We start from the raw sequence: 18,235 nt of genomic DNA on the forward strand, positions 1-18,235 counted from the left end.
GTTTCTGAATGGTGCAATGAGTTGTTGGTTTCATTTGTTTCACTTTCCCCCAAGCATTCAACCTTCTCCAGTTCAGCTCCCTCCCCCTATAGTCCATGGCAGACTGTAGCTAGCAAAGCCGAAGCCCAAGCAAATGATGGTAGTCCTGACATTGTTCCTCAATCTGAAAGGACTGAAGATAAAACTACTTGTTTTAATGATCTTCTTTTAGTTTGTTCGTTTAGTGACCATTGAAAATTACAATGGCATTGAAAAAAGTAATTTTTGACCAGTCCTCACACTCATGACCATTGCAGGATTTTCATGGACATGTGATCATAATGTTTCTCATTATTTTACTATAGCAGACATTTTTTTCTGACAAAACACGTTTTGAGCAGAGCCCTCATCTTAACCTCAGCTTACCAGTATACTATACGCATCTACTATTACTACAGTGAGGGAAAAAAGTATTTGATCACCTGCTGATTTTGTACATTTGCTCACTGATAAAGAAATAATCAGTCTATAATTTTAATGATAGGTTTATTTTAACAGTGAGAGACAGAAAAACAACAACAAAATCCAGAAAAATGCATTTCAAAAAAGTTATAAATTGATTTGCATTTTAATGAGTGAAATAAGTATTTGACCCCTTCACAAAACATGACTTAGTACTTCATGGCAAAACCCTTGTTAGCAATCACAGAGGTCAGACGTTTCTTGTAGTTGGCCACCAGGTTTGCACACATCTCAGGAGGGATTTTGTCCCACTCCTCTCCAAGTCATTAAGGTTTTGAGACTGACGTTTGGCAGCTCAAACCTTCAGCTTCCTCCACAGATCTTCTATGGGATTAAGGTTTGGAGACTGGCTAGGCGGCTCCAGGACCTTAATGTGCTTCTTCTTGAGCCACTTCTTTGTTGCCTTGGCCGTGTGTTTTGGGTCATTGTCATGCTAGAATACCCATCCACGATCCATTTTCAATGCCCTGGCTGAGGGAAAGAGGTTCTCTCACAAGATTTGACGGTACATGGCCCCATCCGTCGTCCCTTTGATGCAGTGAAGTTGTCTTCTGCCCTTAGCAGAAAAACACTTCCAAAACATAATGTTTCCAACTCCATGTTTGACAGTGGGGATGGTGTTCTTGGTGTCACAGGTAGAATTCCTCCTCCTCCTAACACAGAGAGTTGAGTTAATGCCAAAGAGCTCGATTTTGGTCTCATCTAACAACAACACTTTCACCCAGTTCTCCTCTGAATCATTCAGATGTTCATTGGCAAACTTTAGACGGGCCTGTACATGTGCTTTCTTGAGCAAGGGGACCTTGCGGGCGCTCATTCCAATTTTTTAAGTTCTTTCTTTAGCTTGGTTTGCTGTTGTTTTTTTTCTTATTCATTTTTGAGATATATGTTATGGCTAAGCCTCAGTCTAAAGTATGCTTTGGCCGTGTCCCACACATTTTGAAGTGATGTCTCTTTTTTCTTATTTTCTTTAAAAAAGAATTCCATTTCCTTTACTGCTATTTGTATAAATTCTTTCTCTTTTAATAAGGCTTGATTCAATGCCCATCTGAGTTTCTTCTTTGTTCCTCTCCAAGTCATCTTTATCGGATTATGATCTGCCCATATATTAGTTTCTATCTCAGTCTCATGTATATTCATTCTTAATTCAGAGGATAACTATATCATGTCAATTCTGGACTATGATTTGTGCCTATTCAAATAGAATGTATACTGAGATTTTTTTGGATTTTTCTCTCTCCACATATCCTATATACATATTTCTTCTGCCATTTTGAAAAAAAGCCTTAGGTAGTATATTTCCTTTTCCCCCTGTTTTACTGCTTTTATAATCTAGCTTTCTATCTACAATTGCATTAAAATATCCTAATAGGCAAATGTTTTGGTATTCTGTTTCCACTATTTTCTTATGTAGTTTTTGGTAAAATTCTTCTTGTTTGTTGTTTGGTGCATATATTGCTACCATCAATATGTTTTTGATTTATCATTATTTCCACCATTAATATTCTTCTTTCTTCATCTGCGTAGACTTGTTTAGAATTCATTGTCTGTTTAATATATACAACTACTCTTCTTTTCTTTTGTTGTACTAATGAAAAGTTTCCCAATTTTTGAGCATTCCAAGAATTTATAGTGTTGTCTTTTTATAAGTGTTTCTTGGAGGCAGACTATATCCATTTTTAATTTTTGTAATCGTGTAAAAAAAATTCCTTTTTGAAGGGGAGTTCAATCCATTTATATTTATTGAGAGGATCCTGTTTTCCTTCTCCATTTTCTTTAGTTATATTTAGATTTTATTCTCCTAGTTGTTCTTGTCTGTCTTTGTTTTCTTATCTTTGCCCTTCTTTATTTATATTTTCCATTTCTTCTTCCTCTCTTCGTGCAGTTGCCTCTACTGGAACTGCCTCTCCCTGCTTTCTACATTCCTTATCTGTTTAAAATTCTGAACTTTTTTTTTCAAAGAAAGCTCTGTATCTCTCATAAAATTCCACTGCTTTGAAGATGGAGTCCAGTCTATATCTCTTAGAATCCCAATTAATTAGAATCCCTTCCGGAACCTGCCATCTAAAGTTCACTCCTTTTTCAATTAATTTTTCGGTCAAAAATTGATATTCTTTTCATGAATCTCTTATCCTTCTAAGAATCTGCTTTGAGACTACAATTTCCTTTTCTTTATACTGCAATGAGTCATCTCTCACTCTTCTCAATATCTCGTCTCTTGTTGATTTTTTCACAAATCTAACATGCACTTCTCTGGGAAGTCTGTTCCTCCTTGCATAGCTTGAACTGACTCTAAAAATTTGGTCTATCTCTCTTTCCATTTCCTGTTTCCTAATTTCAAACACTTCTGCTAGCAGCTCTACCATCAAATCTGGGAGATCTTCTTCTTTGTCTTCCATTATATTCTGAAATCTTAAAAAGTAAGATGCCTTCTCTATTTCCAGAACTGCTACTGAATCCTCCAAGTCTTTATTAGCCCGCATCAGCCTTTGGTTTTCTTCTTTTATTCCTTCCATCTTTTGGTCAGTTTCCTCTGATTTGTCTTCTATTTTCTGAATTCTTTGTTCATTCTTTGTGATACTTTGCTGAAAGTTTTCTAATTGTGAATTTAAATTGTAAATTTGTTCATTTATTTTATCCAAATTGTCTTTTGTCTCATGATTTTTTCTTGTGTCTTCTTTATGCCTCTTGTATTAATTGTAATGTGGCCTGCATTTCCTTCTGAAAACTGTTTTTTCTTGCTGAAGCAGATTCAATTGATCTCTGGTAGACAGGGCGGGGGGCACTGGAAGACGGTGCTGAGGCGGGTTTCTTGCCTGTTTTAGTCAAACTTGGAACACTCATTTTTTGCTCCCCCCCTCCGGCTCTTCTATCAAACGTATTATGTCCCCTAATTATCAGCATTATACAGAGCAAGCAAACTTATAATCAATATCACAATACAATATTTAAATTCCAATTTGCATTTTAGATAGTCCCAAATAGTTCTTGTAGTCTTTATCTATAGCAATGGTGGTGAACCTATGGCACGCATTCCAGAGGCGGCACTCAAAGCCCTCTCTTTGGGCACACACGCCGTCGCCCCAGGAGAATTCACCAGAGTAGCTTCTGCCTTCACTTTTCTTGTTTCAGTTCTCGCCCTCCTTTGGCGGTAGCAAGGCCTGTTGGGCGATGGCGGCTGTACAGGGCCTCCATATTTTGGTGAAGGCGATTGAGTCAGAGCCCATAAAAGTGGAAGAGGGTGAACTGTTGCTTCAGACTGGAGTCTCCGCTACCACCTCGCCTGTGCTGCGACATCAGCAGAGGAACTAGCCGTGCCGGTGGGGCGCTCGCTGAGGGAGCTGCTGCAGGTAATGGAGCCGGGGAAATGGAGCTCCTGTGCTGCTGCCACGAGGTGAAACCAGTGGAGGAAGGGAGATCGGACCCATGCGCCCCGCTTCCTGGTATCCTGCCACAGCCATGATGCGGCGGTGTTGCCGAAATCGACTGTAGAACCAGTGGGACGGCAAGAGAGGCTGCAGCAGGATACCGGGAAGTGGGCGTGTGGCTCCAATCCCCCTTTCCCCATCAAGTTCGCCTCATGGCAGTGGCACTGGCAATTGCTCCCCAACCCGGCCTATTTCCCCGGCAGTGCCCTGGCAGATGGAGACGGTGGCAAGGAGCCGGGGGCACGCGTGGGACAATGTAGAGTGACAGCGGCGAGGGATGTGCGCATGCCAGAGCCCGCCTTCGCCCACCCCCGCCCCCTCCAGTGCGAGGATGGGCAGCACAGCTTTGCTTCCGGAGCTGCTACTGGCTGGGCCTGGCGATGCAGGGATTGCCGCCGTTGCCGCCTCCTGCCCAGCCTGCAACGTAATAAAGCAGGCAGAACTACAACCGTCCCTCTCTTTAACCAGCTGCCCGGTAACTCACTGAGGTCCCACATGGCTGGATGGATCCCGGCATGGCTGGTACAAAATGAGAGGACTGTCAAGGTAATTTTACATTTATTAATGAGAGGAAGAAAAAGGGGGGAAAAGAATGATAAACCAGTAAAAGAAATGGAGAGTTGAATCCATTGACAATAATAATGGTTGGCATTCTCTTAAACTTCAAGAAATCACCAAAATTGCTTTGAAAAATAACACAAAATGTTAGCTTTCCTGAGGCAACATTTAACTGTTGTTCAAGCCAAGAAGTCCACTTGAAATTGCCCAGTCCTTAAAATTATCCTCTGAGGCTTTTGGGGGGTGTTAACACTTTCAAAAGTGAGAAAGTCGTCAACAAATGAGATATTTTTTCTGTGGCAACACTTTTGTACCAAGCCTTGTATCCTCATATCTTACATCTTTGGAAAGCCAAATATCAAGCCAGGATGATGCAACAGCTTTCCTGAGTGCCATGTCAGGCCCCAATAAATCCTGTATCCCAAATTGATGATTTCCTTTGGATGTTCAAAGGATGTGTATTTCCAGAAAAGAATACATATATTTATCCCCTACCTCGGGGGTTCTTATGAATTTATACAATGTTCTGACACTTAGGTGGCCTCTATGAACCACACTTTGGGCACTCAGCAACTGGGCCACATTCATGGTTATCTGTAGCATTCCATCATCATGCGACTGTGTCGGGGTTGGGGTTAGGGTTAGGCTTGGGGTTAGGGTTAAGGTTTTTTAAAATAACATTCTTAATATTTAGCAAACAGCATGTTGTCTGGCTTCATGTATTAAAAAAAACCCAATGAGTAGTAGTTAATTATCATAAACAATATGTTAATTAATTGTTCAATAGTCTTCTTCCTACTAATATATATTCAATGTTACATATCACATTCCTTTCTCTCTAACTCGTTTTTCTAGCCATTGATAAAAATTATCCCATGTTCTAAAATACACTGAGTCTTCTTTCTCTTTTATCTTTAAAGTCAATCTGTCCGTTTCTGCACAGTCTAAAATTTTCTTAATTAATTCTTGTTCAGTTTTTATTTTTCCAATGTTGGGCAAATACAATTCTTGCTGCAGTTAGTACATGTAAAATTAAATATGTACAGTCTTTCTCATAATTTGCTCCTATTATTCCTAATAAAATTAATTCTGGCTTAAAGTCTATTTGTTTTTTAGTCATTTTCTCCAACCATAAATGTATTTTTGACCAAAATCTTTTTGCTTTAGGGCATGTCCACCAGATATGGTAATAAGTACCTGGTCTTTGTTTACATTTCAAACACTTGTTTGAAGTATTTTTAAACACTTTTGCTAAATGCCATCTGTAAAATATTTTATTTAAGTTTTCTTTATATGTAACTGCTTTCGTTAATTTAGCATTTCTTTCCCATAACTTTTGCCAGTTTTCTAATTCTATATAATGTCCAAAGTTCTTGCCCATGTTACCATTGTTTCTTTTACTTGTTCTTCCTCCATCTTTAAGCTTAACAGATATTTATAGAATTTCTTAATCAGCTTTTCATCTGTTTTTAACAGTATCTGGTCAAATTCTGTCTGTTCTTAAAACAATTGGATTGTTTTAACATCCTTTTCATATCGCATTTGCATTTGCAAGTATGGCCACCATGATAGATCAATACCTTGTTTTTGTAAGTCTTATCTGTCTTTCAATTTTCCTTCATTGTCCAAGATATCTGGGTATCTTGATATAAATTTTCGCTTTTATTTTTTCCCATTCTAAAAGTGCATTTCTAGTACTCTAGAACATCTAGAATCATTCTTAAATTATTTTTCATCTGTCTTTTAGGTAGAAAGCCATTTTGGTCTGTATGTATAAATTCGGTCAAAAATTTCTTTAGTGTTCTGCTATTATTGAGGCAAAAATTTTATAATCTATATTTAATAATGATATTGGTCTATATTTTTTTATTTACATTAGATCAGAGTCTTCTTTTGGGTATTAGGGTAATATTGGCTTCAGTCCATGTATTTGGTATTTTAGCCTCCAAAAGTATTTCATTGCACAGTTCTTTCAATATTGAGCTTAGTATATCTTGTAATGATTTATAAAGCTCTGCGGGTAATCCATCTGAACCCGGAGTGTTATCATTTTTTTGCCTTTTTATAGCCTCTGTATCATTGATATTTTTCCATTTAATATATTTTGAATTTTCTCTGAAATTTTGGTTATGTCTTTTTTAAAATATTGCTGTATTTTTTCTTTTGAAATTTCCTCTGCGTTGTAAACTATCTCGTAATAATCTTTGATAATTTTTTAAATTGTATCATTTTGAAACTGTAATTTACCTTTTGAGTCTTGCAGTTTGTTTATCAGTTTTTTCTCTTTTTCTTTTTTCAGTCTATGTGCTAACCATCTCCCTGGTTTGTTGGCGTTTTCAAAAAAGTTCTGTTTAGCCCTTTTAATCTGTTGAGCCATTATTTCCGTCTCAGCTAGATTTAATTTATGTTTTATTATCTCCATTTGTTTCTTAAGTATTTTCTTTTGTGGGTCTATTTGTAGTTCTGATTCTAACTTTCTGAATTTTCCTTCAACTTTAACTGTTGTTGTTTCTTTTCTTTATTCTTTTTGGCAGTATAGGTTATAGCCAACCCTCTGAAATATGCTTTAGCCGTATCCCACACATTTTGAAAAGATGTCTCTTCTTTCTTGTTTGTTTTGAAAAAAAGTCCATTTCCTTTGTCGCTAGTTGTATAAATTCTTCTTCATTCAATATAGATTTGTTCAAAGACCATCTTAATTTTTTCTTGGTTCCTCTCCAAGTCATCTTTATTAAGTTATGATCTGCCCAAATGTTGATTTCTATCTCAATTTCTTGTATGATTGTGCTAAGTTCCGAGGATGTCCATATCATATTAATTCTAGACCATGATTTATGTCTATTTGAATAAAATGTGTATTGTAGTTTCTTTGGATTTTTTTTCTCTCCTTATATTTTGGATAGAGTTCTGCTGCCATTTTTAAAAACGTTTTAGATAACATATTTCCTCCTTTCCTCCCTTGTTTAGTGCTTTTATAGTCCAAAGTTCCATCTGTTATTGCATTAAAGTCTCTCATTATACAGAAATTTTGATAGTCCAATTCTAATATTTTTCATATAATTTTTGGTAAAATTGTTCTTGTTTATTATTTGATGCATATATTGCTACCATCAGAATCTGTTTTTGATTTATCCTTATTTCCACCATTAATATTCTCCCCTCTTCTTCCACATAAATTTGTTTAGGGTTCATCATTTCTTTAATGTATAGAGCTATTCCTCTTTTCTTTTGATGTGCTAGTGCAAAGTGAAGTTTACCAATTTTTGGTTGTTCTAACCAACCCTACCTGGCCCCCACAGGCATCCCTTCCCACGAGAAACATTGGTGTGGCCATGCCCACCCAGTCTGCCATGACCACTGCAGCCACACCCACCCAGTGGGCCACGCCCACCTGGCACCCGATAATAAATAAGTGGGGTTTGGGTTGCAGTTTGGGCACTTGGTCTCTAAAAGGTTCGCCATCACTGTCCTAGGGATTTGAGAACTACAATTTCTTTTTCTTTGTATTTCAAAGCTTCATTTCTTACTCTTCTTAGAATCTTGTCTCTTATGGATCTTTTGAGAAATCTGGGGACTTTATTTCTTCTAGCGTAGTTTGAGTTGACTCGATAGATCTGATCTAATTCTCCTTCCATTTCCTGTTTCCCAATTCCTAATGTGTCTGCCAATAATTCCGTTATCAGGTCTAGAAGGTCCTCTTCCTTATCTTCTATTATATTTTGAAATCTTAAAAAATATGAGGCTCTTTCCATCTCCATGACAGCTATTGAGTCTTCTAGTTCAGGACTTTTCAACCTTTACACCGACTGTACCACTTTTAGGATATGGTAATATTCGAGTACCACCTAGCAAGGTGTCAAAAACTTGATGACCAAAAAAAAACCTGTTCAAAGTTGCAATTGCACTGAAATGATGTATGACCATTTTTCACACTTATGATCATTGCAGCATGCCCAGGGTCATGTGATTTATATTTGGATGCTTGGCAACTGATTCATATTTATGATGGTCACAGTGTTCCAGGGTCATGTGATCCCCTTTTGCAACATTTTGACAAGCAAAGTCAATGGCAGGGCTGCTGGTGGCCAAGTGCTAAGGCAGGACTTCCCTCCCTCCCTCTTTCTCATGCCCACCTCCTTCTGAAGGAAGAATTTGAAAACCCCCCATATTTTCCCTCTTCCATATATTCATCAAACAAGGAAAAGCCTCCAGAAACAGAAAAGACAAGCTGCTGAGTGAACTAGCTTAAAAAGGCACATTCCCCTTTAAGAATTAGCTACTGGCTAAAAAGGAAAGTTAAGGAGCATAGCGGGCACTTAAGGGGAAAAAATGTAGTAAGTATTGGCTGCCGGCTAAGGCAGCTTCCCCAAATGGCTCCATTCAGGCAAAATCCATTCAGGAGAAAAATACTTCAAAATCCCTTGCAGCAAAACTTACAGCTAACAATAGCAGAGCAATAAAAGCTAACAGGAGACATCAGCCATCAGCCAAATAGAAATTGCCAAACACTCCTTAAGAACAGAAAGCCCTCATTGCACAAATCCCAGAACTTCAAAATCACAAAAGCACAAAAGAATCCTTCCACTCTCCATCTCCCTCCCTCCATGTCTCACCTCCAGCTGATGCTACCTTTCTTCATTCCTCGTGGAGGGCAACCCCTCCCCTGCTGCATTTCTTGCCTGTTTGTTGCTGCCAGCACAGGTGGCTGCCACAGAAGTTGTAGATCGGCTCATGGCTGGCCTGCTTGGCCTGCTTGATCTCCTCTCCTCTCCCCCCATCCTCCTCCTTCGGTGCAGCTAGAGCTGACTCTGCCTCCTCCCAAGGCTGCTTCTTTTCTCTCTCTCTCCCTCTCACTCCAGAGGACTCTCTCACAGTAAGTCCTTGCCTGCGCTGGCTCTTTCCCTCCCCCACTACACTTGGCTAGGCAGGGCTGCATACTACCTGCCACTTGTTAATGTACCACAAGTGGTACGCGTGCCACCGGTTGAAAAACCCTGTTCTAGTTCTCCATTTATTTGCATCAATTTCTGGTTTTCATCTTTAAGTCTTCTAATTTTTGGTCAACCTCAGTTGATTTATCTTCTATTTTTTGGATTCTTTGTTGGTTATTTGTAACCATCTGTTTAAAATTTTCAAATTGAGAGTCCATGTTATTAATTTTTTTATTCATTTTTATCAAGATCACTTTTCATCTCCTCATGGTTTCTCGTTGTAGCCATGTGAGTAGCAATTGCCTCTTGAATTGCTTGTAATGTCGCTGGAGTTTGATGTTGGACGTTATTAGCCTTTTCTTGTTGGAGCATTGTTTCAATTGATCTCTGATAAACTGGACTTGCAGAAGCAGAGGAGGCAGCAGAAGTTACTTTTTTCCAACTTTAGATAAATTTGGGACGCTCATCTTTATCTTTTAATCATACTTTATAATCCACCAAGTAACTCAGAATTTGTAATCCAATAGGCTCCTAACAAATAGGAAGGATAAGTAGTAAAAAAAACAATAAGTAATAAAAAAGAACAAACGGGGAAAAAGCAAAAAATATGCCAAAATTTGTAATCTAAAGTATTCTGTTAGTAGAAATTTCTTGTTATTCACTCTGTCAAAACAGCTTGTAAATATTCCAGGTCAAGATATATTTGTAATCCAGGGAAATCAGATGACTTAAAAACCATCCTGTAGAAAAGAGCAATCCAAAAAGATTCTTCTCTTTTCCAGTCACAATCTTCAGGACTATAGATTCCAAGGACATCAAAAGATTTAAACTATAGGTTATGTTTGGGCATCTAGCCAAGTTTTAGGGCTCCAGTCAAAACAACTTAATAAGATAAAAAATGCGAAGTTAAATGTAGTTCTTAGTTTTGCTACTAGATGTCATTAGATGTCCATTCCTACCAAACTTTAAAGAGTTTTAAAAGTTAAAATCCGACGATTTCCAAACAAGGAATAAAAAAAAAATTATAAATGCAAAAGTTTACCAAATTCCTTCTTCTATCCCTCAACTGTTGTTATAAGTCAGTTTTAATTTCCCCAAAGCTTAAACCACTGCTTATAGTTCAGGAGGGAGGGTAAAGGGGGAAAAACCCTCACTAAATCTTGGGGATTTCTTGCTTTGGGGTGCTTTTTTCCAGAACCAGTATTTTTCACTTGTAGAGAGGTAAGGAAATTAGTAGTCTCACCCAGATCAGCTGTTTTCCTTTCCACTTAGTGTTCGTTGTCTCCGACGATCAGCGGCTTCTGGCTGACCGCATGGGTGCGGTCAGCCTTTCTTCCTGCCGGTTCCAAAGGCTACTTTGGATCAAGCAGGTCAGCTACCGCTGGCTTATGATCTACAAACTTTCACCCTTTGGCCAGTCGCCTCTACGGGACGACTTTCGGTCCTATTGGACCCCCCCCACACTAGTAGAAATCGGGCTTGGGGAACGGAGCCTTGTTCCCCTGCACCCATGTTGCTGCGACGTCACTGGAAACTCAATTGGCATTTACCTTTGATTTTGATCAAAATTGTACACATAGCAAATTATTGTTTTGCTTAATGACAGTGATTTGTTTAATAATCGGCCCAAAAAAGGTCATAAAACTGGTTAATCATGACCATCATGATGGTCAAGATTACAATGTTCCATGACACTTGTAACCTGAGGACTACCTGTCTACTTTTGGAGAAAACCTATAACAAAGCAAACAAACAAACAAAAAAGCCAAACAATTAATTACAACCCAGTGAGGACTGAGCATGCTCAGAGATCAAAGAATGATGTGAGCATGCAGGTGAAAGAAACGAGGGTAGGGAGAATGGAATGAAAAACACTGAACGGCAGCATAACTGGTTGAACAGGTTCATTCTGTGTTGCAAGACATTTTTTGTTTTGTTTTGATCGTGAACACAGTACTTTATACTAATATAATTTCTAAAATGCTTTCTAGTCAATTTGCCCATATACTGTATAATGTTGTAGAATGATTATTTCTGACTCTTAATTTCCTAATAACAATTTGGAAAATACCAGGTGTATTTGGGGCCAAGCTGAATGAAACAAAGATATCCTTATTATCACATCATACATAAAACTTCCTATGAAATTAAGAATAAAAACCCCAGTTGTAGTATTAGCCACCTAACTATCCAAGACTGCCAGTCATACATTGTGATTTAATCTGAATTCATTTAATAATATATACTTCAATGTTCTGTAATGTAGGAGAAGAGCTTTAATAAGATCCCTCTCTCGTAGCCCAGCTCACAAGGTTGTTGTTGTGGGGAAAATAGAAGAAAGAAAGTGTGATGGATATGTTCAACACCTTTTTACAAATAAAGGTGAGATATAAATAAACAAATCATGACACAAAAAGGGAAAGTGTGAAAAAATGCTCACCACAGGACTTGCATGAGCAGAACTAGTTCTAGAAGATGCTCGAGATCCTGAACCAAGGTAGCAAGTGTATTCTGTAGGCTGTGCACATATATACAAAATAATGCATCAAGGAGAGATGAAAGAAAGAATAATTAGAATTGCAAAGTTCTAGGTTACAAGCAGTTCTCATAAGAATAGGATGAAATAAGCTTACATACATACATATGCTCTCCTGCTGCAAAATCAACAAAAGCAATAACAATATATTTATTTTCTTTAAACAATTTGGTTAGACTTCAGTTGAATCATGATTCAGTGTTTCTATTCATTCCTGCAAACTGAGTTTTTATCAGCTGATGCAGAAACTAAACTGTGATTCCCATACTATATGGTATGGTTCTATCTATATTCTTCCCAATGTTCTGGCTTTTCAGAAGGATTTATTCTTCATTTAGTCCTTCTGTCAGTGCAGTAGCCAAACAGCCCAGGAATTATTATCATTGGGATGATTTTTTCCCCCTAATATAAACAAGCTTACATTTAGAATGTTAGCTGGTTAGAAGAGAGAGAAAACCAAATCTATTGGCAGAAAGAGCAACTCAGTCATGTACCAATATGAACTACAGGATCATAAAATTAGAACTGTAAACCATCAGTCATGCAACAGGAATCTGACAAATGGTACTTAATATTTAAAAGGATATGAATAAGAATCTAAATCTAATCCAAATCTTGCTCAACTTTAAAAGCTTTTAATATAACCAACAATGTATTATTCATAAACCACTGCTTAAGAATGAATCAAATCAGACTGAATAAAACCATTTTACAATACTGCTATTAATTAGACAGTTTCCCATAAAATGACAAATTAAAATGAGAGAAAGCTAAATTTTTATTTTAAATAGCTGTATCCAGCCACGCGTTGCTGTGGCTCAGTCTGGTAAAAGTGTGTGTTGCTTTTACGTCCAACAGATGGCACTGTTTTTCAAAAAAAAGCATGTTTTTACCTGTCACACGTATGACATCTATATAATATAGTTATATAAAAACACGCACGTATTCGAATGCAACGTTGTGTGAAAATTTCAAAGCAATCGGTGAAGAACTTTCGGAGATTTAAGATTTTGAACAAACGAACATTTACATTTTTATTTATATAGATTACAAAAATAAATAAAAGCAAGTTAGAATTAAAATTTGCATTTTCTCCCTTTAATCATGAGATGGAGGAAGGGATATTTCACATTTTACCAAGTAACTAAAAAAAATATATCTGACCAGCCAAGCATTAAATGCAATTGTGTTACTAAATGTGATGGAAAGACTAACTATCTAGTCTTAATCTATATAAGCAGTATTAAGTAATGTTGCTTGAATCTGTATCTAATAAGTATCAAAGAGATCATAAAACAGTGGAACAGATATATTACCTGATTTCAGATGTGAATGGCCTCCCTTTCCACAATGGCAAAACCAAAAAATAATGAATTCATCTGAATTATAATTTGCAGTTATATTCCAATTGGAGGACTATGGCTTGAAAAATATTCCAGAACAAATATTGCTCAATACCATTTAATTCTGATTTATGATTTATAATCTGAACATATCCATGTTAGTTTATATATTACAATCCATATGTAGTAATGGGAGACTTTATGTAAGGACCTGCCTCAACTGTCACTCTCAGGAAAGTACAACGCTTGATGTCATGTGGTCAATCAAAAGAACTATTTCTAAGAAACAGTTGTTGCAGTAAAGTCAAGCGGAATCTAACATTCCCATGCAAAGCACCAAGCTATTCTTCTCCCTTCAAAGCCCAACCCCCCTGACCAGTCCACCAGCAGCCAATATAGTGCCCCAAGGTTGTTTTGAAGTACAAGACAGATAACGGGTCATCCTCAGGGCACAGCAACCTTGGATCCAGGCTGGAACCAGCTAGGAAGGAGTCCATCCTATCTCTGCAGACGATCCCCCTCCCTAATTCCCATGTGGTTACATCAAAGCAAAAGTATGCAAAGAATGCTCCCCCAGAGCGTCTTCCTCCCCCCTCCACCAGAATGGCAGGGCACCCAAAAAGGAGATCTGATACTTTACCCTGATATCAACTGGGAGACAAACTCTGCAGCAAGTGGGAGATTGAACAGATTCCTAACCAACCTATCTGACAACTTTGTCATTCAAAAGGTAGAGGACGGAACTAGAGGAAAAGCTATACTGGACATAATTCTTACTAATAGAGAAAAAGTGATAGAGGGAGTTGAAGTTGCCAAAACCTTGGGCAAGAGTGACCACATCATACTGGAATTCAATATAATGCATACACAAGCAGTAGAATATAATCCACCCAGTGTCTTAAACTTGAGTCGATTTTAACAAACTCAGAGCCTCAGAAAAATTCCATGGATAAAAATCCTAGAGAGGAGAACAACTCAAGAAGCATGGGAAACACAGAAAAATATAATCATAAAACCTCAGTCCGATACAATACCACTGAAAAAAATAAAAACAAGAAATCCAAGAAGAAACCAGTATGGTTGCACAAAGATCTCTCTAATAAACTGAAAGACAAAAAGGATAAATACAAAAAATGAAAAGAGGGACACATAACTAAGTCAAAATATCAGCATATAGCCCAAATCTACCCAAGATGAAGTCCGGAAAACAAAGGCTTAGAATAAACAAAGACTTGCAACAAAAGTCAAAGATAATAAAGTTTCTTTCAACATATAAATAACAAGAAAAAAGTCAAGGAAACAATCGGTCCACTAAAGAGAGAAGATGACAAGGAAATAACAGGCAGTATAGAGAAAGCAAAACAGCTTACTCATTCTTTGCATCAGTCTTCACACAAAAAGAAACTATAGCCCAACCTACCAAAAACATAACTATAAAAGACAGACTAGAAATAAAAATTAAAATAAGCAAGAAAATGGTAAGAGATCTCAATCTCAGTGAATATAGTCACCAGGACCTGATGGATTACATCCCAGAGTTCTGAAGCAGCTGGCAGATGTTATCTCACTAACTGGCAGATGTTATCTCAGATGTTATCTCAATACCTTTAAAAAAATCCTGGAGCACCAGGCAACTACCAGAGGATTGGAAAAGAGCTGATGTGGTTCCCATCTTCAAGAAAGGAAAAAGGGACTTCCGGTGGCGATGGCGGCGCCGATGGCGGCTTTTCTTTGAGCCGTCTGCCCCGAGGACACGTCAAAGCCGCAGGAACAGCGTGCAACAGCTGTTCCGCGGCTCGGAATCCCCCTCCCCGGGCAAAGGGGGGGTGAGCTTCCTAGATAGGGGTAGAGTTCCCTAGCCCTCATAATTTGTCTTTTGTGAGGGATAAGGTGTGAACTCCCCCGGAGACTGGGACTTTCTCCGCTCCTCGGGCTGCCTTTGTTCTCTGAACGAAGCCAGACGCTGATTCCACCTCTGCCGTTTAAAGAGACTGTGAGTAGAACTTATAAGCAGACAGAGCTAACCAGGAGGATTGGACTTTGAATAAATTGTGACTTTAACTCTGGAAACAAATAAGTATCTTCTTCACTTTTTGTCTAAACTAGAAGAAGAAGGAATATGGCTGCGGAAGGGTGTTTTCTTTTTTGACAGAAGATATAAGAGACTTTCACTTTTCTGGATATAGAAGAAATTTTGTAGCGGATTTGCTTTTTTGTTGCTTATTGGTGGGCAAGCTTTCTGTCTCCTTTTATACATTTAGTATTTGTTGCTTTTACGAGACTTTACAATATTTTAAAGAGGAAGAAGAAAAATAAAAATATAAGATAGAAGAAAGAGAAAAGAAAAATGGCTTCAAAACGTGCGGGAACTTCTGTTCCTCAGAAAGGCACGATCTCCTCCCCAGCTGTTCAAACACCACAGCAGCCCAAAGCTAAGACTCCTCCGCCTTCTCCCCCAATTCTGGTATTTACACTGAAAGAATTACAGGATGCTTTGAAGGACAATGCAATGCAATTACAGGATGCTTTGAAGGACAATGTAAGACAGATTAGAATAGAGACAGAGAAGCTTTTGGAGAAGAAAAATGCAGAGATGAGAGACGATATACTGTTTGCACTTCAAGGCTTGGCAGTCCATGTAGAACGTATAGATGAACGGGTGGACAAAGTGGAGGAACATGTTGAAAGTCTGGAATTCAGATTGGGAAAAGTGGAGGAGAACGTGGATTTAACTCAAAATGAGGTTATTATGTCACAATATAGAGAAATGGAATATGCTTTGAGAATAAGGGGATTGAAGGAAAATGTTCAAGAAAATTTGGAGGAAGAGATTGCAGCAGATTTGGCTTTGGTTTTGTCTTGTCAACCTGAAGAAATTATGAGAGAAATGGAAAAAATTTTCAGAGTTAATTCATGGGTTGTAAGACAGAGAAATCTTCCAAGAGATGTTGTAATCTATTTTTCTAGAAGATCAATCCGTAATGAAATTATTCAAGCCTTTTATAAGCAGAGATTTCAAATTATGGCACAAGATGTTATAATTTTAAAGGAGATACCATCCAAAATACTTAGAAGAAGGAAGGATTTCACCTTTCTGGCTGAAGAGTTGAAAAAGCGACAAATTCAATTTAGATGGGATATACCTGTTGGTATAATTGTGAATTACTTGGGAACACGCTATAGGCTCAACTCGGTTTCGAAAGCATGAGATTTTTAAATCTCAGTTCTGAAAGCGGGTTCATCATCATCTCCACGAGGTACCAGAAAGGAAGGAATTCTTGAAGAGCAGGTGGCTGAGGGAGTTATGTCTTCAAGTGCTACAAAACTACAAGACCAAGCTAAGCAGCAATTTATGGAAATTAAAGATGATCCGAAGTTACAAAGAATGACCTGTGCAGCTCATAGACGCAAGGAAAGAGAGCAGCAAAAAGTGGAAGTTGCACCTACAGCGCAGCAAGTTATTTCAGAGCCAGTGGGAGGTGCAAGGCCGAAGAGATCAGTAACAGCTGATTTACAAGGAGCGTTCCAGAGGCTCTCTGCCACTAAAGATGGCAAGGTTTCTGACCTGGAATGTTAATGGCTTGAATTCTCCACAGAAAAGAAAAAAGATATTTCATTATTTGAAACAACATAAAAGTGATGTTGTATGTTTACAAGAAACTCACATTACAGCAAAGGATCAAAAATATCTAATTAATTCACAGTTGGGAATACATTTTATGGCACCTGCGCCTCAGAAAAGAGGTGGGGTAGTTATTTATGTGAGGAAAGAGTTCTTGCCCAAATTAATTGATTTTGATTCAGAAGGAAGATATGTTTTTATTGAAATATTATTGATTGGAAAGAAATGTCTTATTATCGGATTATATGCTCCAAATCAACAACAGAAACAGTTTTATAAATTGGTGCATCGGAAATTAAATCAATTGGATTACAAATCTGTTATTATGATGGGAGACTGGAATGGAGTTTTAGACTCACGAAGAGACTGTAAAGCTTTTAGTTCTATACTGCCTAAACCCTTTTTTGATTTGAAGGATGAATTGGAATTAAAAGACATCTGGCGAGAACGAAATATGGAAGAAAGAGATTTCACTTTTTTTCGGATAGGCATCAATCTTATTCTAGAATTGATTTTTTTTAATTACTAATGATTTCTTTTCTAGAGTGAAGAATATTAAGATCTTTCCTAGGACATTGTCAGATCATAGTCCTGTATGGATGGAATTATTTGCTGAAGAGGGGAATAGAAGAACTTGGAGACTGAATGAAAACTTATTTAGATACGATACAAACGTGCAGAAATGTAGAGACCAATTGAAAGAATTTTTTTTGTTGAACATGCATAAAGACACTTCGATTTCAATGGTTTGGGACACTAGTAAAGCGTATATGAGAGGCATTTTGATTTATATGAACAATGTTTATAGGCATAAACAGATGCAAAAACGAAAAGAGTTAGAGGATGAGATTAAATTAAAAGAAAAGGCTTTTATTTCAAATCCACTGGATAATAATTTAAAAGTATCTATAACTGTGCTTAGGGAGCAATTTAATATGTTAATAGCAGATCAGACTGCAACTAGTTTAAGGTATATGAAATATAATACATTTTGTAATGCAAATAAACCTGGAAGATGGTTGGCCTACCAACTACGAAAGAAGCAGAAGTCAAGAACTACAGAGAAAATAGATTATAATGGTAAATTGACATCTCAACAAAATTTGCTTAAAAAGAGCTTTTTGGATTTTTATTCTAAGTTATATGCTTCTGAAAATATACAACTTGAAGAAATAGACAATTATTTACAGCAGGCACATTTTCCTAGATTGTCAAGTAATCAAAGGGAAAAGATGAATTGTTTAATAACTTCTGAGGAGATTAAGGGGGCAATTAAGCAATTAAAAGTTGGTAAGGCTCCTGGTACAGATGGACTA

At 37.5% G+C, this 18,235-nt stretch overlaps 1 protein-coding gene across 6 annotated transcripts in view; it reads right to left on the reverse strand.

Annotated features, from left to right (window-relative positions):
- LRRFIP1 (LRR binding FLII interacting protein 1) overlaps positions 1-18,235 on the reverse strand; it is a 234,461-nt gene that overhangs the window by 119,548 nt on the left and 96,678 nt on the right. For 4 of the 6 annotated variants that reach the window (XM_015832180.1, XM_015832179.1, XM_015832178.1 and 1 more), the window contains exon 3: positions 11,859-11,936. The exons of the other annotated variants lie outside the window; for them this stretch is intronic. In XM_015832180.1, the coding sequence (XP_015687666.1) occupies positions 11,859-11,936 (78 nt within the window). The remainder of the gene's footprint in view (positions 1-11,858; positions 11,937-18,235) is intronic. 6 annotated transcript variants of the gene reach the window in all.

Source organism: Protobothrops mucrosquamatus, unplaced genomic scaffold (genome assembly GCF_001527695.2).
Source record: "Protobothrops mucrosquamatus isolate PMUCROS unplaced genomic scaffold, P.Mucros_1.0 scaffold_311, whole genome shotgun sequence".
Lineage (NCBI taxonomy): Eukaryota > Metazoa > Chordata > Lepidosauria > Squamata > Viperidae > Protobothrops > Protobothrops mucrosquamatus.